The sequence below is a fragment of the Aquila chrysaetos genome, chromosome 3 (genome assembly GCF_900496995.4).
Source record: "Aquila chrysaetos chrysaetos chromosome 3, bAquChr1.4, whole genome shotgun sequence".
Taxonomy (NCBI): Eukaryota; Metazoa; Chordata; class Aves; order Accipitriformes; family Accipitridae; genus Aquila; species Aquila chrysaetos.
In genome coordinates, this window is record NC_044006.1 from 31,987,254 (window position 1) to 32,009,751 (window position 22,498).

The 22,498-nt window shown below is 46.9% G+C and overlaps 1 protein-coding gene across 2 annotated transcripts in view; it reads left to right on the top strand.

Annotated features, from left to right (window-relative positions):
* The window catches only part of MTURN (maturin, neural progenitor differentiation regulator homolog), a 29,262-nt gene extending 7,649 nt beyond the window's left edge, over nt 1–21,613 (top strand). The window contains exons 3-4 of one of the 2 annotated variants that reach the window (XM_041122574.1): nt 5,023–5,175; nt 16,103–21,613. In XM_041122574.1, the coding sequence (XP_040978508.1) occupies nt 5,023–5,133 (111 nt within the window). In that variant the 3' untranslated portion in view covers nt 5,134–5,175; nt 16,103–21,613. Of the gene's footprint in view, nt 1–5,022; nt 8,224–16,102 lie in introns of those variants that run through there. The other variant, XM_030008974.2, reaches the window with a different exon arrangement.
* The last annotated feature ends 885 nt before the right edge of the window (nt 21,614–22,498 follow it).

Consider the following 22,498-nt stretch of genomic DNA (forward strand, 5'->3'; position numbering starts at 1 on the left):
TAGCTTAAGTTGCTGAGAAATTGGCTTCAGTCAAACCAAGTTAAGCTACTCTTCGGTATAAAAAGGTTCAAAGCAAGGGGAGCCATTATGCTCATTTAGTCTGGGCCTTTCATTAATACATCACATTTCACCCCATGATTCCTACCACTGAGCACATAAATTGTGCTTGAGCTGGAGTGTATCTTTTCCAAAGACATCCAGTCTTGATGTAAAGTCTTCAGGTGACTTAAAGAATACAGCACTACTGGGCACTTTTTCTTCTCATCATTAGTTACGCTCCTGTGAAAAACTTTTATTTACAATCTGGATTTTTCTAGTTTTGCCTCCTAACTGTTGAATTTCATTGTGCTTTTGTCTGCTCAAAACCAGCATCCTCAATTGTCAGAGACCTCTTGCAGACTGTAGTCAAGTACTTCTTCATTTTCTCTTGGATGTACCACAAAGATTAAGTTTCTCAGATTCTCCTTTGACCTAGTATTGAGAGATTTGCATCAGTGTAACAAAACTGGGTTTATCATTTGAGGTATGATTGTGTGTAGACAAGTCTAGTAAGGAATGCGTTGACATTTTTCCCTCACTGTAATTATTAAAAATAGCACATGCATGGTAGGATAGATTTCTAAAAGTGAAGGGTGTTACCATAGATGTATGGAAACAGTTATTTTGCACCCTCAGGCCTTTGCAAGAGCAAAACCATTTTTCATCAGTATTGGAAGATAATTTCCTTGGCATTACTTTGTGCTGTCCCCCATCCTTTCTCTGCTGGACCTGTCTTGCTAATAAAACCACCTTGCTGTCAGCTTGGAGGTAACAGTGCATTTGCAGGGCATTTCTTCTCCACTATCCCAACCAAGTCTGCTGTCAGAGACCAGTTTGGCAAATTTCAGTTTGAGAAATGGCAGTTTAGGAAAAATTGCTGCTGAAGGTCAGACTGGCCTCTTCTAAAGTGTCTGATGGTCCTGGCTACTCAATCTGAGACACTGAGGAGGGGCCAGGTTTTTAGCATGTGCTTGGTAAGCACCTGAAAGTCTTTTCCATTTCAGTATTTTCAGCTGGACATCCAAGATTATTAAACAGTTTTCAGAGTCTTTGTAGGGGTCCTTCAAAGGGAAATGTTTAGGAGGAGACACCAGCGGTGCACCTGCAGCTTTCCATGGCCTCCTGCATGGCACGAGCATCTGCCCTCCTGCATGGCGTGAGCACCTGCCCTCCCTTAACCGAGGGCTCCCAGACTGATTTTTGCCTGGTAACGCAGCTCAGCCTGCTCTGCACATTCATGGTAACAGCCCAGCCGTGTCTCTGCAGGCTTACTGTGGGGCTTGCGGCATGGGAAGGGACTGGCTGCTCACACTGCTGGGCCCCATGTTTCGGAGGTGGTGAGAGCAGGGATGCCCAGCAGTTGGCATCCCTCTCAGTGAGAGACAGAGATTTCCCTCTGCTTGCCGCTCTTCCCTGGGTGCAGGAGACAGTGAGGGTGGTCTGGGGGCTGCTCACCAGCCCCCACTGCTCTCAGGCATCTCTCCCTTATGTTTCATGGGCATAAACACAGTGACAGGGCAGGATATTTATTTAGACAAGGCTTTCAAAAAGTGTCAGTTAACCCTTGACAGCTAAACCGCATCTCTAAATCCTGCTCTAGACAAGGTCAAGCTGTTTCTTTGCTGAAGGTGGTGGGGGGTATGTTGTCTTTGCCCATTACTGCCTTCCTGGGTTGGTTTCCACAAAACTCTGTCATCTGCCTTATTATCCACTTACTCAGGGAGCATCCAAAAGTGCCAGACACCATGCAGGTACATGAAGTGATATCAGTAGCACTGGGCTCAAATACCACTATTTGCCTCAGAGCGTCTCATCTCCTCTGATGCCCTTGTCTCTCTGGTGCCAGAGGTGTCCATGCTGGTGCCTGTAAGCACATCTGCCTGGAGACTAAGCCCTTCACACTGGGATTTGACAGAACCATGTTATCTCTAGTGTAGCATCATGTGGACCACTAAAGCTTGGTCTTGTACTTGGCTTATTTTTCAGTGTGTTTGTGTGTCAGCTTTTGGTAGGAGGCAATGTCACTCTGCTTTTCGTGAGTTTGCAACTTAAAAGTACTAGGTTATTTGTATGAAATCAGGGCATTTCAAAATAGTCAAGAGAAGAAAGACAAATAAAAAATAAAAAATGCCTGAGGGATGTTGCACCAACTGGCAGAGTTTGCAGAGAACCAAAACACGAGTCCTACAGTTCAGCAGCAAATTCCAGGGCTCCCTGATTGAGCTCACCTTCAGCCTAAAAAGCCTACATCTGAACTGGGGAGTCTGCAGTGTAAAAGCCACTTATCCCGTATCATTGAATTCATACACATCCCAGTGACCTCTCCTTTGCCTCCAGATGGGTAGTTTGGCCAGCAGGAGTAAATAGATGTAGTTCAGGCGGTGCTGCTGCTGGTCGTCCTCCCTCCTCACCACCCTCCTGTCCTCCTTCTCGCCACACATCCCCCCACCTGGCAGTTTTGTTCCCCTTGGCTGTTTGGCTGATGGATCAGCTCTCTCTTTCTACACCCCTTTCCTGTTTAACCTCTTTCCTTCTTGTTTTCACTCTCCATTAAAGTCCTTTCAAGTCTACCACGTAGCTGATACTTTAATATATGAAGTAGATACGGACTAGAAGCAAAAACTAGTGTGTTTGAAAAAAGACAAGGTGGGAGTTGGTCTAGGGTCAACTCAGGCCATCTTCATAATCTTATTTTGTCTTCATCTTTTATACACCCTCCTTCTGTTTTGACCCAATGTTTGTAGAGCTCCCTGCACTTTGGACCCTGATCCTCCATCCTTGGGGTCAGGGTGTGGGCTGATTTGTCACTGCAGTCCAGAGAGCAGTAAGGGGTTAACAGTGGTGAGGGACCATAGTCCTGTGGGAAGCAATGAAATGTGACCCCTAAAAGCAGGACCTGCGCCTAAAAGCAGGACCTGCATGGTTGAGGTCCTTGGTGCCTTGGAATATCCTAAAGTGTCCATGAGAGAACAAAACTGCGCCTCTTTTGGAGGAACATCCCATCCCATCCCATCCCATCCCATCCCATCCCATCCCATCCCATCCCATCCCATCCCATCCCATCCCCATCCTTCCTACACTCCATAAAACCGCTAACGTCAGCAGTATGTTGTATACTTCGATGTATGCTGCACCAGGGAGAGGAGAGCTGGGTGTCCCAAGGGCAAAGGGAGAGGGGATGTGTGAAAAGCAGGGTGTGCTCCCCATCCTTCGGGATTGTGCGCGTCTTTGCAGTTCTCTTGGTGTATGTTGTGTTTTCTGTGCTAATTTTGCTTAGCAAAGGCTAAGCGAATGGGAAAGGCTTACGGTATCCCATAAAATGAAGACTCACGTGGCTCATTTCCGTGCAAATCAAGGAGGAATTGTAATCGGAGCTGAGCAAAAAAAATGTGATCAAAGCTCTTTCTGCTGGGTGATATAAACGGAGCAGTACAACACTCACATTTACTTTGAATACACCAAATCAGTGTAGCAAAAATAATACTCGTGGATAAGAAAGTCTAGAGGCCTCACTTTTGCATTTTAAAACCTGAGTATTTTAGTTGTAGCTTCAATATGAAACAAAACCCCCGCATCCTGAAAATGAACCAAGTAGCTTTATGTTCAGCTAAGCATTTGATTTGAAAAATGTGTATGCATAGGAATATTTACTCTTTGTTCTGCTCAGAAAACATTTTCAGCTTGGGGTCTCTCTGTAAATATTTTTAAAATGCGAAGGAGGGGGTTTAGTCAGCAAATTCTCCTTCCATTTCCCTGCCCAAGAAACCCTGCAACTAAAAAACTGGTTTTCTTCTAGTAACAGTGGGGAATACAAGCTTCATTGGACCCAGAAGCTATTTCTGTGCATTGTATTTGTGACCACTGAATAATTTTGAATGTTGATCACAGACTAAATTAATTTAGGTCCCTAAAAATCTGCCTCGTCACAGCCTTCTCATTTTCATGCTACCACCTAGCGAGTGTCACCCTCTTCCCGATTTTTCTGGGCTTTGCCTCTTTCGAGAGCTAACAGCTGCGTCACTCTCCAAACAGGATGTTGCATGCATCTGTGCTGCTCTTCCAGCCCTGGCAAGCTAAATACATGGTATTCCCAATAATGCCTGGCATACAATTTTGCTTTGTGGCTATTAGTAGCTGCTCGTGTAGGATTCTAATATGAGATTTCCACAACAGATGCATTATTTTGACTATTATTTGGTTTATCTGTCTTCCTGACTTCTGTTGGCTTGGCAACCTTTTGGAGGAAAGGGGAAAAGTTCAAATGTCGCTGTTTACTCCTTTTCCTGTAGCAAACAAGTGCCATTGCAGTGATAGAAGCCATCAGGTGGAGGCATCCAAACATTGTCCAAGGAAGATGGACTGGCAGTTCTTCACAAGCCCAAATCTAATTTGCAGAAATTTAGAGGGACTCGGACAATTTTGAGTTGAATACACAGTATTTCTCACTGCGAGGGCTTCACCCAGCATGCAAGGCTTCTGGTGTGATGGATTGAACGGTTCAAGAGAAGCACTTAACATGGTGGGATCTTTAGGTTTTTAGGGACTCCTTGCCTACTCCATACTAGCCAGTTCTGCATGAGAATGCTTTCTTCTTTGGCTTTTGTAGGGTTGCTGAACACAGTGTTAAACCGAGATAACTACTACTACAGTACTATCATGGTTCTTTCTGAAGTTAAACCACTGCCAAGTGGAAACACTCAACAATTTGTGATATGACCTCAGGGAAGAAGGTGAAGCTTTTTGCAAGTCCTTTGCTTTGATTTTATTTATGTCCTGGTCTCTGAGCACTTAATTTGGTGTGACGATGCATTTTCAAATCTTTATCACAGGAGGGAGAGAAAGAGTGTCGAGATCGTTATGCAATACTATTATTCCAGGGTTTGAGGTTTTCAAGAAGTGGCACCTAGGTATTGTGTGAAGATTTGCAGCGAAGCTGCATGAGTGGGTAATTCGCTGTTACACAGTATTTTCTCTTCTTTGTAGTTACTTGGGCTTCCAGATGTTGATGATGATGCATTTGAAGAATATAACGCAGACGCGGAAGAAGAGGAGCCAGAAGCCGATCACCAACAGATGGGTGTCAGTCAGCAGTGATTTTCTGAGAAGCTAAAAAAATTTGGAAGCCTTTGGTACCAGGTGGGGTCAGGTGGTCCCACGTTAGCCTGTTCGAATTCATACATCACATGGGGATATCTGGCTCCCAGGATAAAAGTTTTACAAAATGGTTTAAAAAAGAAAAAAAAAAAAAAAAAATCTGTGATAAGCTTTGCTAAGAAGTGACCTGAATTTTGCTCCTGCTTCAGTGGGTTTTCTATGGAGTTGTCTTGGTAGCATTCTGCCATTATCAGTCTAGAAGTAGTTTTGTCACTGACTTGTCTCTTTGATTTATGTTCGGGAGTGGTGTTCACTGACATGAATGTAGAGTACTGAGAATGTAGGAAGCGTGTGGTGAGAGTGCCGAGTCCTTGTCGGTGACATTTCTGAGGAAACCAGCGCAAAGAGCAAACGCGACTTGCGCTTTTCTTTTTAGTTCAACAGCTATGGTTTTTGACAAAGTACCAAATTTGGAGAGATTTCTCCTGAAAAACACTAGTTTAATATGGTTGGTACTGCAGAAGTGCACGTGAAGGCTTAACAAAATTAATGGGAAGCGGGAAGTCCAGGGGAGTATTGGTGTCAGACGTATTAGTGTTGTTTTACTGACACCCAAGTTTACAAGTGCTGGATTAATAACTGAGAGTAATTAGTATCAGCAGTACACATTATAACCAACCCTGGTTCTCCAACACCATTTGATCCAAAGCCAAATGCTGCTTTCATACAAATCAATTAAAAAATAGCCATTGCCTATCTCACTTCTGCATGAAAACCAACTTTAAGCTTTGCTGTTTTTAATACACTGCTAAATTATTACTCAAACCTCACAGCATTGTGAATTGAAGTGCAACTTAACTTTGAAGCCATAGGGGTATAAACCAGCACCTGGCTCTTAAAATTATGCTGGATATGTTCCTCTCCCTGGGCCTTTGAGCTAGTCTGGACAGTTACACCTCGCTGGAGGGGAGCTAAAATACTACTACTTTGGCTGATACAAAAACTAGTGAGGTTTTACTTAGCTGGGGACTTGCTCCCCGGAGGGATTTGGTGGGGTCTTGGTATAAAGGAGAAGAAGACCCGTCGTATTTTATACCAATTTTGCATGGATTTAAGTGACTCGGATGAGTGCCAGACTGTGAAGATGCAGGGTCTCTTTATTTACTTGCCTTTTGTACTGAAAATATAAGAAGCAAAGGGGATTCTGTTGTAATACAGCTGTTTTCCATAATTGAGCAAAATGTTTCTAAATTTACTCCTTTTTTCCAATTTTTTAAAAATCGTGAAATGAAGGTCACATGCTTCAAAAGCCCTTTTATACAGAATTAGCTTTATAAAAACAAAAAGTGAGTGACAACTCACTCTTGGACAACTCCTAGAAACAACTCGCACCATTTTGAAAACCCTATTGTTAGCGATGTCTCCTTTTCAATAGATTTTTTAAAGGCTTTTTTTTTCAAGGTTACTTAAGAGAGCAAGTTTGCTTGGTGGTTTACATTTCTGATGATGGCTTGAGAAGTGCATAGCACTTGATTTTTCCAATCTGGGGCAAAGACCTTCCATAACCAGGACGGTGTGTCATACCTGAAGTATGCACAGAAGTGTCTGCAACACTGTAAAAGTTGGAGTTTAAGAATATGAAAAAAAGTGGAAGAGAAACAGAGCTTAATGCAACTGTGTACATTCTTTCGGCATGCAGGCATAAACATGGTAGTCGCAGCACATTTTCTATGGACTAGTGACGTGAGAACCGTGGCAGTTCATTGTATAACACTGTACAGCAGCAATAGGCTTTTTGCTTACTAAAATAAAATGTAAGACCAGTGGTTTCCATCCCTGCTTTAAGTCCCTAAGTTTTTCTTTCCTCTCCAGCTAAAACAGATGCCATAACCTTAAGTAGAGCCTTGCTTTGGGAGAACCTTTCTCTTCATAGCATCCAATCTTTTGGTTGCGGCTCATACAAGTAGATCTTTTGGGGCTGACTTTCCTTTGCTGTAATGTAATGCAAGACATAATTTGCAGTAGCGCAAGCTGAAGGCAAAGTCCTGCCGTTCAGGTTTGCTAGCTGCTTGCACCCATTTTGCTTAGGTGCAGGTGGCCGGCAGCGACACGCACGTGCACGCACCCACACGCACACCTACACGAGCCCCCGCACGGCTGCGTCGTGAGCTGGGCTGCGGGGTCGGTCTGACTGGGAAATAACCCTCTGCCTTTTTACAGACAGGCAGTTTTCCAGCTGGATCAGTCTGACCGTCTGGTTCAGCGCGTCGCTGCACAAGATGAGTGCCGGCACAACAGAGGGGAGGGCGCAGGGGTGGACGTGGGTGGTAGCTGAGGACCTGCAGTTGAAGGTGCCTGGCACAGTCTTAGGGGCCTGTGGCCACGGTGGGGATGCAATCTGAATTGGCTGAAGTGCTGTGAAGGATTGACTCTGCAAGGCTCAGTGGAGAATTGGGCTCTGGGTGGCAGCGGCATAGGCAGGAATTCATGAAATGAGGAAAGGCTGTGAGATCCAATACTTGTAATTGCATACAGGAGGTTGCAATATGTACTGTGCTCTGCTACCTTTCTCTGCATATTGATTGAATTGTTAATGAGCGGTTGAGCATTAATATGGTTGCAAGTAAACATAACGCTGTAAATTATGTAGATATATTATTTTCTGTATTCACTAACTCACTTTTTTTTGGAATGCCATATGCCATTTGGGTGACTTCCACAGCAGACTGCAAGTGCTGGACAGCCGGGGAGCCCTTCTGCAGTGCTCACCCCTGCAAAATTCCCACTGAAGCCAGCGAGATTTTGTTCAAATGGGACGTGCAGGACTGGGTGCTCCAGGGGATGTGTGAGGCTTGGTCCTGCAGAAAGCTGAGCGTTCTTGTCCCCTCTCACTTTGCTGGGAGCCGAATGTGTTGAGCCCTGCTGCCGAACTGAAGCATGACCAGGCAGCACTGAGAATAAACTGGAATTTTATACATAGAAAATTTAATTTACATGTGTATTAAATGTGAATGAGCATTAATATAGAATGTATTTTATCAAAAAATATTGATTGCTTACTTTGACCAAATACATTTCTGTATTACCGTGTTACTTGTTCCATACTTACCAAACGATGCAAGAGATGTGGAACTGGTTTAGTTGTATTACAAAGTGTTTTTATATTTTATTAGTATTTTATTTTTCCCTCACTCCCACCACATATTGAGGTTAGTAGCCATTTGATAATTAACCAGGGGTGGCATGACCCAGTGGCTAGGCTGCCAGACTGAAACACAAGATTTACGAACACATGCATAAATGCTGGCAAGCCTGGGGACTCGGTGAGAAGATGTGGGTTCAGAGCTCTGCCATTGCCTTGCCCTGAGCTTTGGGTGCATCTCGGTGGCTGGGAATTCGAGGGAGGCCTCCAGTAATGCATCCAGGCCTCCATGAAATTCAGTGGGAGCCGGGTACCCCCTTTGAAAGTCTCACCTTAAGCCTTTTGTAAAAGGGACCATTAGTATTATTTGCCCACCAGTGTATACAGTGCTTTTAGATCTGTGGGTGAAAAGAGGTATGCATTATCATTGCCTATCCTCAAAGCAAACCATTAGTGAAAGGACACAGAAAAGTCTCCCTTTTCCCTCGCCCTTCTCTCATAGGCATTTCATGCTCTAGCTAAATATAAATAAACCAGAGCAGAGCCTCTTGCAGAACTGGCACTTCTGAATATGAGTTGCATGAATGCAATGAGCAGAGTGCTGCTTGGGGGATGAGAAATAGATGGGATGCCAGAGGGAAGAGCAGACTTCAGAAATGTAACAACTTGTTTGGGTAGCAGGGGCAAGAGTGAGAAGGGTCCCTTTCAGAGAGATGCTGAGATGTCTGAGACAGCCCAAACCATCCTGCCAAGTATCTGCTTATTGAACCTATGCAGTTTATAAAAAACCTGCTCTGGACATTACTGGGGTCTTGAGCTTGGTTGTGTTTTTCTGTTAGTGTCCTGCCTGATGAATGCATTGAGATGGTTGAGAGAGGGAGGAATGGAGAAAAGGCAAACTAAAAAGCTGCCTTCTCCTCTCTTCCCCAACATTATTATTTATGATATTGTGTGAGTAGGTAGGAGCAGCAGTCAGGGAGCAGGAAGCTGCTTTATTAGGTGCGCAGTAACATCTCTTAAAAGGACTTGCTCATGAGAGAAAAAAATTGGCAGAATGTTCCCTCACAGAAACGTGGGGAAAGCACACCCCTGAGCATGATGACCTGAACCCTGCCAGACTTCAGCTCTACCTCCTGCCCTGCTCTGGACTGTTTTCCAGGCAGTTTCCCTCTGTGCATAGTGCTGTGCCTTTGAAAGTTGCATGCTTGTAAGAATGCCCCTTTTGATAGGAATAGCCAGAGTTAGTTTTCCTGCATCAGTGACCTGCACACTAACTGCTGCGTCTTGGCACCGTGTCCCATGTAAGGTGTGCTGTGTGAAATGGTGTCTGGGAGCAACAGGGGGGAGTTTCTGCTACAGCATTGCTTAGTAGGTAACTGCCCTTTCCCCTTCTACAAGGTGGGACATGAGACTGTGACAGTAAAAGTGATTGCAGTAATATTATGGACGTTGCTTTGGAAAGCTGCCATACAGGGCAGATTCCGAGCCTCTTTCAGCATGTTTCCTGACCTTCCACTGGGACCCCGGGCTGAAGTCCATGACTATTTTACTCATAGTCAGCTTTAGCTGTTGCAGGAGGCGAGGTTACCACTTCATCCATCCTTACCTTGTGTCCACTTTACCCTGTGTCCATCCTTACCCCGTGTCCATCCTTCCCTCGTGTCCATCCTTACCACTTCGTTCTTCTCAGAAATTCTCACTCCCAGAAGAGGGGAAGCAGAGGAAGGGGGAGAGAAGCACCTCTTACCTCCCACAGCTTGCAGCCAGGTGCATCAATGAGAGCTGCAGTTCAGCACAGCGTGTTACCGAGCTGTGTGGTCCTTTCTGCACAGGCAGCACCTTCTCACAGGGGGATGAGGTGGCACGGCAGATGTGTTATCCCTTGAGGACCCATGAGTGGTCTATGCTGGACAGGGGTTATGCAGAAGAGAGCAGTCATTTTAGGTGCCAAACCCCAGATCTTTTCACATGGAGTGATGCCTAGCTATATAATCCAGTCTCTGAAAATGATGACCCATTGAGGCTTTCCAAGCTGTGCATCCAGAAAATGAGACCTCTCCGGCTGCCAGTCGCTGGGGAGCCTGGCCCAGCCTGCAGATCTCTTTCTCAGCGCTGGCAGGTTTCGGTCTGGCCACAGCACATGGGAAATTGGGAAGGATCCCTTCAGGGGCTCTAGCTGGATGCCCCTTTCCGTAAATCGCTGAGCAGAGGGAAATGCTTTGTTTTATCTGTTTAATTCTGGCAGGATCTCCCCTGCTCCCCGGCAGCCTGTCTCTGCAGCCAGCTGCAGCTGGGAAACCTTCACGTGACAGCCAGGCAGAAGTGGCTCAGGGCACTGGCTCCTAGACCCTGTAACAGGCTGAGCTTGAGGTGATCCCTGCAGTCACCACGGAGCTGAAGGCTCAGGGACGTCACTTCTAAGGCAGATACTAAAATAAAGAGATTCCTTAAATTTGTTCCTTACCTCTAACAGGAAAGACTCTTGAGGGCAGACCCTGTCACCTCGGGTTTTTATCGGACTTCTTCTGAGACTTACTTAGTTGCCTTGTTGGTATCTGATGTCTGTGGCAGGTGTACGAAGGAAACCACTTACCCACAATCACCTGTTCAGTGAGCCAAATTATCATTTATATGCACTACGTTTGACTTTTTTCTCATTGTTGATTTTTTTTTTTTTTGACAGATAGTCCCTAAAGGCGCATCTGCATTATTGCAAACCCAAGTTTCTACACAGCCACGTAGCACTGCACTGTCAGTATGAGCTTGGTCAGAAACAAATATACAGATTAACAAAAAGGGCGTTCATTTGTCTGCAGAAAAAAACTTCTTTGAACTAGTTACTGCTGACTACAGTAAAGCTCACTGATTTAATGTAAAATACATTGAACTTTGAAATTCCCTTTCTGTACCGACATGCTGTTGCTCATGTAGGCAAAGATCAGTGGTAACACTGCATGTAAAGGATGTCTGCTTTCATCTTCGGGGGTGGTGGTGGAAACGTCAGCTCTGGATTTCAGTCAATGCAATTTTTTTTTGTTGTCAAGTTTTCCTTTACTAATGCAGGGACCAGTCAGACCTCAACACGTCAAGCAGAAATTATGTTGTGCCATGCCATGCAAAGGCTGTCTCTGCTGTGCTTTCCACCATTTTTCTGGCTGGAAGATCTGTCTTTGGGACTCCAAAGCTGTGAAATGGGTCACCAAAAGATGTTGCCCTTTTGTTCAATGCTTTAAAAGGTGTAAGCCTTCAGTGGAGCCCTGCCTTTCTTCTGATCCTCCTTCCTCTCTGACCACCGAGACATCAAATCTAGCAGTGTCATTACACCATAAGCTTGCCATTAAATAGCTTACCAAACTCTGATGACTGATGGAGTCTTTTCTCTGTGAGCAAAATTAACTAAATGGGGATTTTGAGGGGCTAAATTGTACCTACAAAGCATGCGGCAAAGAGAATGAGAGGCTTGCATTTCCTGGGGACTGTCGGTGCATGGTGAGTTAAACAGTGTTTGCAGCTGTAAGGAGGAGAAAATTATTTCATCTGAGCTTTGGACACTGCAGAGTAAGCCCTGCCTTGCAGGACAGGACCCAGAACTACCAGGTGGTTTGGTTCAGTGCAGTCTGAGGCAGTGGATTTGCTGTCAGAAGATGGGAATTGTTGGTTGTATTTGTGGATGAGCCAGTATTTCAGACCTCCCAGGTCCTCTTCTGTTTCGCACAGATTAGGGAGACATCCATTCTAATTAAGAGACATGTAACAATGCTGAAATGCAAATTGGTGATTCTGTTCAACTCATTGTCTCTTTTCTTTAAACACTGCACTTTTAATTGCCACTTTGACATCTTCTCACCCTGATTTGAAGGAATGCTGTCAGTCATTACCTTTTGTCATGAGCTTCTGTCTGTGGGTTGAAGAACATCTTCCAGCCCATGGAAGAGCAAGTACTTAGCACTTGTCTTGTGTTTTTTGCACTCCCCAGGGCACGAGCGCTGAGTAGAAACGTGCCAATTACGTGCCCTGTGGTATGTCCAGAGCCCTCAGCGTTGTCTATAAAGCTGTTCCTGTAGCTGGTGGAGTGCCTGCCAGGACTGACTCCCTCATGTTGGTGCATGGTCCCAGCAGCACAAGCCCCACAGACTCTTGAGAGGGACCTTTGGATATGGTGGAAGCCACTGTGACACAAGCTCTGGCTACATATACAGCCACTCTTGTGGAAGAGGTGACAGTCCCAGCATGTGTTCAGCTAATTGGAGGCTGCTGCCTGCTTGGGTCTGCTGGATGGACTTCTTCCTGCATCAGAAGGTCGAGTGAACTTGAACAGTTTAGATAGCAGCTCTTTGCAAATATGGACCTCAGCCTAGGGACAACAAGCTTCCCTGCTGTGATGGGGAGCTCACGCACAAGGTGGTGGCTGCAGCTGGGGGCACTCTGCCATGCAAGTAGTTTTGCCCCAGCCCGGGTCTGTCCACACTCCGGCTCTCCAGGTATACATCATGCCTTCCCCAAGTCAAGAAATCAGGATATTCCTGGGCTCTGACAGGTTTTGGCTTTGTATCAAGGAGAACAGATCCATTAGAGGTGTGCAGTTTGTGTTGCCTCTGTAGGCTCCTGCCTAATGCTTTGTGTCCTACCACAGCTGTCCTCAAGCAGAGTCAGCTGGGACATGCAGATACCCCCCCCCCCCCTTCAGCAGCTTCATGTGCTGTTTAAAGGAGCACATCAGATTTTATGCTTTCTTTCTACAAGTCTTCGTGTTCCTTCTTCTCTGTGACAAGGTTCTTGCTTCCACCACTTGTTTAGTGAGTAATGAAATGCCATAAAAAAGCATGTTTAACTTTATTTCCAATGCCTAGGTGTATGCATCCATGCTTTTCACCGAGTAGTGCTGTAGTTGTGACACCAAGGCAAGGTTTTAATATCTTTTATTAGACAAACTGATACAGAGGAGGGTGAAAGCCACAAGCTCTCAAGCTCCCAAGTGCTTCTCCATGCTGAAATAAAAGCAGCGATTATATGGGGCAGTCTGATAGCAGGTAGTATCTTTCCACAGCAACCTTACCTTGCCTGTACACTTTTCTTAAGGTATTGCTGCTGTAATGGTGCGATGGAAGAGGCAGCGTTGGAGCCAGGTTTTTATTTACAGCCTCTAATAGTGCTAAAGGGCCCAGAAGTGGGTGTCAGCTATGTTATACCCACCACAGGGCTCCTTAGGAGTGTGTGAAGGGCTGTAGCATGCCGTGAGCTTTGAAGCCCTTATGCTTTTGGGTTTGTAGCAGTCCCCTAGAGGTCAGCAGAGCCTAAATTTTAAAGCAACTCTAGCCGATGGCAGTATTACAGGCATGATAAAAGCAAGTTTGCTGCTGGCCTGCAAGACCCTGCTTTTGCTGTCTTGCAACTTCAGCTGTTGCTGGAGAAGGACTCGGGCCGGGAAAAAAGGAATCAGCGCATGGGATGAAAAGTCCTGCTTTGGAGATGCATGGGCTGAGAGCTTGCCATGGAGAAAGACCACAGAGAGGAGGGGGAAGAAGCAGCTTGAAGATGGGTGCCGGCATTGTCAAAGCTGCATAGGGCAGTGGGAGCTGGTGTCTACACTTCTTGGCTCAGTGGTACTCATCCCTCCTGGGACCGCGGCTGGACTGCACTGTATCAGGAGCAACGGCCCCTCAGAGTAAGCTCCACTGCAGCCGCACTTTGTGTGCGTGCATCTGCACTCCAGTGTTGCAGCGGTGTGGCTGCTGGTCACACTGGTCTGCTCTCAGCCTTGAGCTGCGTCCCCAGTGCTGCGCTGGCCTCAGCCACGCTTCAGCTGCTGACCAGACGTCACCTCTCTGCATGCCCAGGTCCTTGCAATCCCAACCTACCTTCCACAGGCACTCATCACACCTATCATCCCTGCCCAGGACTGGAGGTGGAGCTGCGTTTTCCCTGGACCTTCTCAGCTTCTGGGGCTGGAGTGGCCATGTAAGGGAGCCAAGCTGTGCCACATCCAGATGACTTGAGGCTGACAAGCCAGTCGCAGACAGCCACTCCATGTCCAGTCAGCTTTCCACAGTACCAGGAGAGGGACAGAGTTTTGGCACAAGGCACTGGCACAGCCATAGGCTAAAGGGTGCTGAGGAGACGGCGAGTGGTGAGTCCTGCCCTGCATGTGCTAGCAATCCAGGGGCCAGACCCCAGACCAAGACCCTAACTCCTGCTGCCAGCCCCTGGAAACGCTCAGCCTTGCAGCAAGCAGCCCCCGGCAGGGAGACCTGAAACCCCGTGCTGCATTTGCCTGCAGGGCACTGTCAGTGTGTGCATTACATTTCTCAGTAATGAGAAAATGAGTTAGCTTGAGTGGATGTGAGCCTGCATTTGCCCTACATACTGCTTGCCCTCTCCCCAGCTACAGCTGCAGGCTAAATAACTGGGAGTGCAGTTGGCAAAATATGCCTCTTTCTGCCCATTTTTTCTCCTGGTCAGCGTGCCCAGGACTGTGGCTGCCCTTTTCCCTATTGTTTAGCTGGCCACCCTCCAAGCATGGCTCTCCATTTTCCTCTGCATCCTTAAGGACCATATGCTCAGCTCCAGCAAAGCATTTGATGAGGACTGAGATTTGCAGGCTTCGTTCAGGAGGACATGTTGTACTGGAAATGCAGCGATTCATACAGAAAATCAGTGCCAGTTTTTATCCCATCATGCTGTCCCTTTTGGTTAATAAAAGTTAGGAAATTTTTATATTGGCTCTTCCTGAAGATTTTTTTATTATTATTTTCTATTACTCCTTGTTTGCTGTATTTCTTTTTGTTTCTGCAAAACCTTTATCAGCAAAAGTTTTGAACTGCCTGTGAGTCATGTAGCAGCAATGGGGAGTGGCAGCCCGGAGCTGTGGGAGCCGAGCATGTGATATTGTGCCCCACTTACATCTCATGACAAAGGCTGGGTCACCCAGCTGTCAGTGGACATCCTGGCTGCAGTGCCAGGGTGGTCAACCACGATGTCGGTCATGTCTCTCCTCCATGTGCCACTGGCTACAGAAAGTGTATACCTTAACATTGATGAAACCAGCTCTGGTTTTGAGCCTTCTTGAGCCTTCTGAAATCACTGTAGCAGACTGCAATGAAATTATTTATGCAAAGCCTAAATTACAAAGCACAGACCTGTGGACCCTTTCTCACCTCCACAAAATGTCTGAGCTTGAAGGCAAGACAGTTTTATGGATGCAACAAGCCGTGAGCTGAAGATGTAAACTGGGATAATGGAATGCTTGCTGAGGCCTCTCAAACTGTGCAGCAGGACTTCCTTCCCCCTAGTCCCAGCGCATGGGTGCATGTTTTTCCAGCTCTGCGGGATAGCAAGAGGCACCTTTCTGGGAACTACAACAGCAAGGCTCTTGCTAAATTCCTTTAGGCTTTGTCAATGTGCAGTTTCTTTGTTGCATCATCCAAAAAAGGGAGGGAGGGGACTATCTCGAGAGCCGGTAATGCAATCACTAACTGGGCTTCATCAGTGCTCCCTGAACCCTCCCAAGCACACATGAGCAGTTAATTAGATAACTGGCCCCATGCAGCATCCCTTGTAAAAGATGGGTTGCAGCTCAGCAGCAGATCAGCAAAGGCACGTACCACCAGTGCTGGGAACCTGCTTTCATGCATCAGCACACAAAAGAGCTCAAGAGGGAAACTAGGGATAGGCTTACCATCTCTGGGGTCTTCAGAAACATGTAAGAAGTGATGGAGATAGCATCTCAAAACTGGTGTGGGGGGTGTTTTTGGAGGAAAAAAAAAGCCATCTTTGTTTCTGTGGAAACCAAGCAATGAACAGCAGCTTGTTACCTCTCTTGCTTCACAGGGGGGATGCTGGCACAGTCAGCCCTGGAGGAACAGTGGCATGGACCTCGGGCCAGCAGATTGCAGCTCAAGGCAAAGGGAAAGAGCCAAGGAGGAGATGTCTGGGAGGTCACAGACCCCACCTCAAAGTGGACTGTGGTTCAGGAGCTGGCGACCTACCTGAGGCAAGGAAAGGGAATGGTAAAGAGGAGATACAAGAAGACTGAGACCGGGAAGAGGGCATCATAGCAAGGGGACTGGTGGAGAAGGGGATCGGTCTGATCTGCGATGGGACTGGAGAAGGTCTTGTCACAGCTGAGCGCAGCCTGGCTTGGCCAGACCAGGCAACAGAAATGAACGTGGGGACACAGCAGCATCTGATGGAAAACATGCAGGCAAACATGGCTGTAGCAAGTGCCTCTGAGTGGCAATCACTGCACCTCTTCTTCCTCTTCACCATCCCCCAGCGAGATGCTCTGCACCTGGTCCTGCATCAGCCATCATGGGCTCCGGGAGCTGCAGCCCACCCCTGGCTCCCTCCCCTGTCACTCAGCTTCTGCCTTTGCAAAAAAGAGCATTGGCAGGACCCCAAATCCTTGTGACTAAGCACCAGCCTGCTGCCACGGTGCTCCACACCCAGCCAGCCAGCACACCGAACAGAAAGGGCTGTTTGCTGCTGTGTGAGGCACTTGTGCAGCTCTGTGGCTCAAGTCCCCCGTACCCTTGGCACAGCTTGTCACCATGTCCATTTGCACAGTTCACAAACTTGTACGTGTTATCACACCATTAGCGCTTTCACCACCAACTGTTCTTTCAGAACAATAAAAATGATGTTTTCCTTCCTAACAAAGTTTCTTTCCTCCCACTGGCCCTCTGGCAGGGTTGTTTGTACATGGCAAGCCTTGCCCATAGACAAGGGACCTGCCCAGGCCTGCAGGTCCCTGTGCTCTCCCAGGCTGAGGCCTGAGAATTAATGGGACGATGATGCTGAGAGTTAATACAACCAAAGCGAAGTGACCAAATGCTGCCATTCAGTCACCTGCAGTGGCCTGACACATGCTGTTGTAACAGACATTTAGGCACACAGGTAAATTACACCGAAGACATGAGTAACCTGTTTCTGACTGCTACCACTGAAGCCAGCATGTCCAATGGGCAGCTCACGCAGTCTTGCAGGTCCCTGAATCTCTGCCCTCCTTTGCCTTTGCAGCTGCTGCTTGGCAGAGTAAAGCTTCCAGTCAGTGCCTGTCTCCTACCCTTCTTTTCCCAAAATGCACGCACCACTCTTATCCAGCAGCAGTACTTAAATAGTGTCAATCTGTAATCCCAATATCCCATAAAATGATTTGTTAACCATGATAACAGAGAAGAGCTTCCAAGAAGGGGAAGACTGTTGATATCACCAAAGTCTGTATTAGCTATGCTGACAAATGAGCTTTTTGCATTAAAGAAAACAGATGAGAATTCCTGAAAAATTTCAAGCAGCCTGAATGTCTCCAGTCAAGCTCATTTTGCCTTGTTAAACTTGCACTAGAGCACAATGAAGAAATTGCTGTCTCTATAGGTGACCACGGAGGGACAGTGTGGAGTGCAGCTAAGAGGAATGGGGATGCCCTGTGGTGCACCCATGAAGTCCTAACCATCAGTAACCACTATTGCTGATGACCAGTGAGTCTTACAACATGTAGTAGCAGCAGAGTACACAACCATTACTCACCTGTCCAGCAGCCAGCCTGCAAAGATGAAGTTGGCTGGCGCTGGCCATTCGTAGCCGGACCTGGGGCTTTCATGACGGCGGTGGCCACATGCTTCTGAATGGACAACCACGCTCTCAGAGTTACGTGCTCTGCTGTCACCTCCACTGTCAACCCCAAGAACTGGTCACAGTTCACAGCCTCCCTGATGGACAGCACAGCCCCTCCTAGCCAAGGTGGGCATTTCTCCATGAAGCCTCCTTTGAAAGGTCCTCTGTCCTCTCCCCTTGTCTCAGCTGCTACTGCTACAGCAAGATGTAGCCAACAGAGGCTGGCAGAGCAGGCATGTGGCTCACCAAGCCACGGCCAGACAGAAGAGCAGGACAAACACATCGGCAGGAGCCACTGCCTGCTAACAGCAAGTAGCAATGTTGCACATGGAGCTGTCTTGGCCACAGCTATACATCAGGAGTTTGCAAAGTCCCCGCAGTCCCTGAGAAGCAGGAGAACATGGGAAGCTAAACAGGGCTTGTGGAGTTTGACTTGCCAGATGTGCAATGTGGACCCTCCTGGCTATTTTCTCTTTCATATCCTATTGGTACCATATGAGAGTCTCCATGTGAATTAGGCCTGACTCACCCATGGAAGAAAATCCTACCTGGGGAGGAAACAATTTGATCCAGTGACTGGTTCTGTGTGGAAGCAGCAAAAGCCTGGTTTAATTTCCCTCCTCTGCTGTGACTGTTTACATTCCTTCAGCACCGTGTGAAGTATTCTTGCATTCATGCCATGAGGGTTACCTCAGAAGTGCAAGTACCTTCTTTACTTCTGAAAGTAAAGAAATACATGTTTGGTAGCAAAGTACAGGGAGTGGAAGTATCCCAGGTCTGAAGGTGGGCTGTTGCTGGGGACACCCACTGGGTCTGCATCCCCTGGGAGTATGCTGGGCAGGACAAGCTTAATTCCTTTGCAGTGGCTCTGACCCCCTGGCAAGTTAGCACTCAGGGTATTAAGTAGTACCGCTGGGTTTGTTTACTGATAAACTTGCTAAGATGCAAAATCTGCGTGAAAAGACAGCACATGGTTAAAGCTGATTTTACTGACATAGCTCAGTGGTTACAAGAGCCTCAGAAAAGAGCAAAATCCCAGTCTCCTCTTCAGCTTAATCAGTGAATCTGAGAGCTGATTTTCATCCAGCTCCTGCTCTTTTTGTCCATCTAACCAACTGCTTTATAGCTGCATAGAGAACTCTTAAAGATGTTCTGGCGAAGCCTTTTCCTTCTGTCTTCAGGGTTTGCTGGGTCGTGGAGTCCCCTGGCATGTGTACATGACGGCCAGAGGTGCCTCGGAGGGCAGGTGGCAGGGGTGCACCCTGAATGACCTGGCTCTGATCCAGGAGGACTGGACAGCCTGCCTCAGAGCCTGGACAAAGGCTTGGGCGAGAAGCCACGTACTGACCAAAGCCTGCTGGAGCCAGCACCTGGGCATGCCGCTGCGGAGGCAGAGCTCAGCCACAGCTCTGTGAGCCGTTGTCAGTGCGGAGGTGGCACAGACGTGCGCTGTGTGCCAAGGCAGGCACCCCGGCATGACTCCGCATCCACCGGCTCGCCTGCTTTCTCCTATGCCAGCGTAGGAAGTTTTCTCCCCAGCCCTGCCCTAATCGCTCATTCCTGGCCTCTGGCCATGGTTTGCTGCTCCTAGTGCTTCTGGTAGAACTGCACCGTGACATAAGCTGGGTTAAAAACCAGCGATGGCAACCAGGTTTCTGGTTTGTTCTGAAGGGCTGTTTTAAACCTCAGTCATGTTAGCAGCTCATTTACAGTTGCTTCAACTTGGGGATCAGGGGACAAGCGGACAGGGATGGGGACAGGATGGGTGGGAACGTCTTCAGTTGGCTTTGCTGCCAAAGCTGGCAAAGCAACATCCCTACACCTCAGCCTCGCTAGAAGCTCTCTCTACTCTTCCTGGGCTTCTATCACTTTTCTGGCAGATTCCTACACTGCTTGAAGGAGTTGTATTTCCCTTTAGGGAGTAAATGGTTCACGTAGTTTGGCATTTATTCTGTCACGGCATATGTGGGACTATCATTAACATTAACAGGAATGACACATCCATCCAGCAGAGAATATTCTGTTTAATGGCTAAATAGGAAAGCTATGTACATTAAATTTCAGGCCGCTAGTCAGCTTTGTGATGTAGTTTTCCCTTTGATAAAATTGAGACTTATTTCAAAACAGGAAATTAATTTTTCCCTCTTTTTATTCAATGGGTGCCACAAATACAAACCCAACCCTTGACAACCCATAGAGGTCTCCGCTGTAAGTGATGTAGTTATAGGAGAGGACATGCCATTGATGCCTTAATGTAACACCAGCTTCTGGCTTTGTTGGACTGATGAAGTGACAGATAGCCTGGGATGTTTGTCTCAGCTCACACCCTGTGCCAATCCATGAGCAGCTTTTACAGGCTGAACTTAAGCATTTGAAGTTTCTCCGCTGGAAAGCAGGAGAGGAAGGTGATTTGAAAGAATGCTGAAAAAAATCAGGTGGATGATAGGTACTTGATTTGTAGAGGTATAAATTACCAGCAAGAATTTAGCTATTCTCAAGAAGAGAGTAAAATCTGGCTGCATTTCATCAGAAAATTCAGATCAGTTGTACTTAAGCCCATGCTATTCTTTCAATAATTAAAGTTCTGGCTACAAATTTGCATAAATAAGCATAAAAGTTCTTTGTTATGGATTTTAATAAATGAAATGGAAATACAGCTAGAGAAAATGGGACCTAGGGAAAAGAGTCACTGGGGATCCGACAGCAGTGAGGCTTGGGACTATCATTTGAACTGCTGCCTTCTCTGTTACACATTCAGCTCTTCAGTAGATGTATAGCAGTTGCTTTTTTTCAGTATTTAGAGTGCATATACCACTGCACTGCCAAAACAGATTTTGAAGAGTGTGTGCAATAGGCAACCCAGCATGCACAGCAGCAGCATTAGCAGACAATAGCACCTGGATGGCATGCACATTTTTGGACACAGTCCAGCTCAAGCAGGACTTCATTCTGCATTTGGCCATTCATTTCTCTCCAGCCCTGCTCTCTCAGTTGTGCCAGTGAGACTATTTGTCAGGACCCACAACGAACAGGACTGGAGACTTGATTTGTGTTAAAAACAACCTCCAATACAGACAAGGTTATTTCTAACCCAGGCTGGTTCACCTTTTGGCCCCAAATCAGGAGCTGTTGGAACAAGGGGATGTTTCTAAGGGGCAATGAATAGCAAGGGAAGAAGCCACTGCTGAAAGAAATGTGAGTCAAACGACTGCCTAAGACGATGGTCTGTCAGTCCTCCTGTATGTGCTTCACTGCTGTTTGTTTATGGACAAGGATGTTTGTCCTGAGTTGTGGCTAACCCTGAACTGCAGGTGGAGGTTACACATGAACAATAATGAATGTTTAAGTACTTGAATTCACAACTGTGTTAATTAAGGAATATTAAGGTATCCTTAAAAGTGCAAGAACTGAATTGAAGCTCCTTTCAGTTGTCTCAAGGTCACAAAAGGACCTGGAGAAATCAGGACAAAGTGTGTTTCCTTCCCTACAAATTCCCACATTGCCATCCCTGCCATTCCCACTGGATAAGCTCTTCTCCCACTGCTGGCCACCAAGCAGCTCTCAGCTGCTTAAAAAAAAAAAAAAAAAATTAGGCCAGATGTGTGTGACCTATGTCTGGGTTAGACTAACCCCCTCAGCCCCATCAGGGGACAAGTCTGAGTTGGAGGGGAACAAGACCCACCTTCCCTGACCCCCCCTCCTAACCCACCCACAAACCTGGGGGGGCTCAGGCTGCTCGGCTCTGGTTAACTGGAAACGTACCAGGTTCATGCTAAAGTGCAGGCAAACCACAAGCCAAAGGAATATCTTCCTTGATATTTTGTTTAAACAACTGTTTCCCCTATAAGCCATGTATGCTACAGCTGTATATGCTACAGCCCAATAATTAACAGCTTGTTCATTATGTTTGGGGTGGATAATAAATACATTGTGTCGTGTCTTCTCCTCTACCCATGCCAAATAAGGAGGTACTGTGAGTGTCTTTCAGGGCTGCCACTAGCTCCTACCGTGGGCTATTCCCAGCACAGGTTACACTGAAGGGGGATAAAAAGCCACCATGAGCGAGTACCTTAGTCCTCTCTCTGGCCCCTTGCCCCCCTCTGTCTTTGCAGCTTCTGACCTCCCATGGGGAAAGGAGCTGCAGCATAACTTCTTCCGTCTTTCCCCCATCCTGGTTGCTCCTGGGGGAGTGAGAAGGGAAGCCAGAGCCAGGGTGGTCCCACCCGGCCCCCCACTCTGCGGCCGCCGCTGCAGCCCTTCACCCTGCAGGGGCAAAGCTGCTGGACGCTGCAGGGGGAAGCCAGAGAAAGAGAGAAATTGGTGCCTTGCAACAGTTCGTATTAATATGCAACCTGGTTTCTTCGATGTTTTCCTGAAAATGTAATCTCAAACACTACCGCTTCTATCATCACTTTTGAAATCAAATATTTCTCCTGGAAAGCACTTTTCTGCCCAGCGTCAGGACAAGAAAGCTCACCCACAAAGCAAAGGCTCTTTAGAGCTTCAAATTATGAGCAATGGCTGTTCTTAACACAAGTAACAGGCAGCATTCATAAAAAACCTTAGCATGGGAGCAGGGCCGAGCTGAGAACTGAATATTCTGCTGCTTAAAGA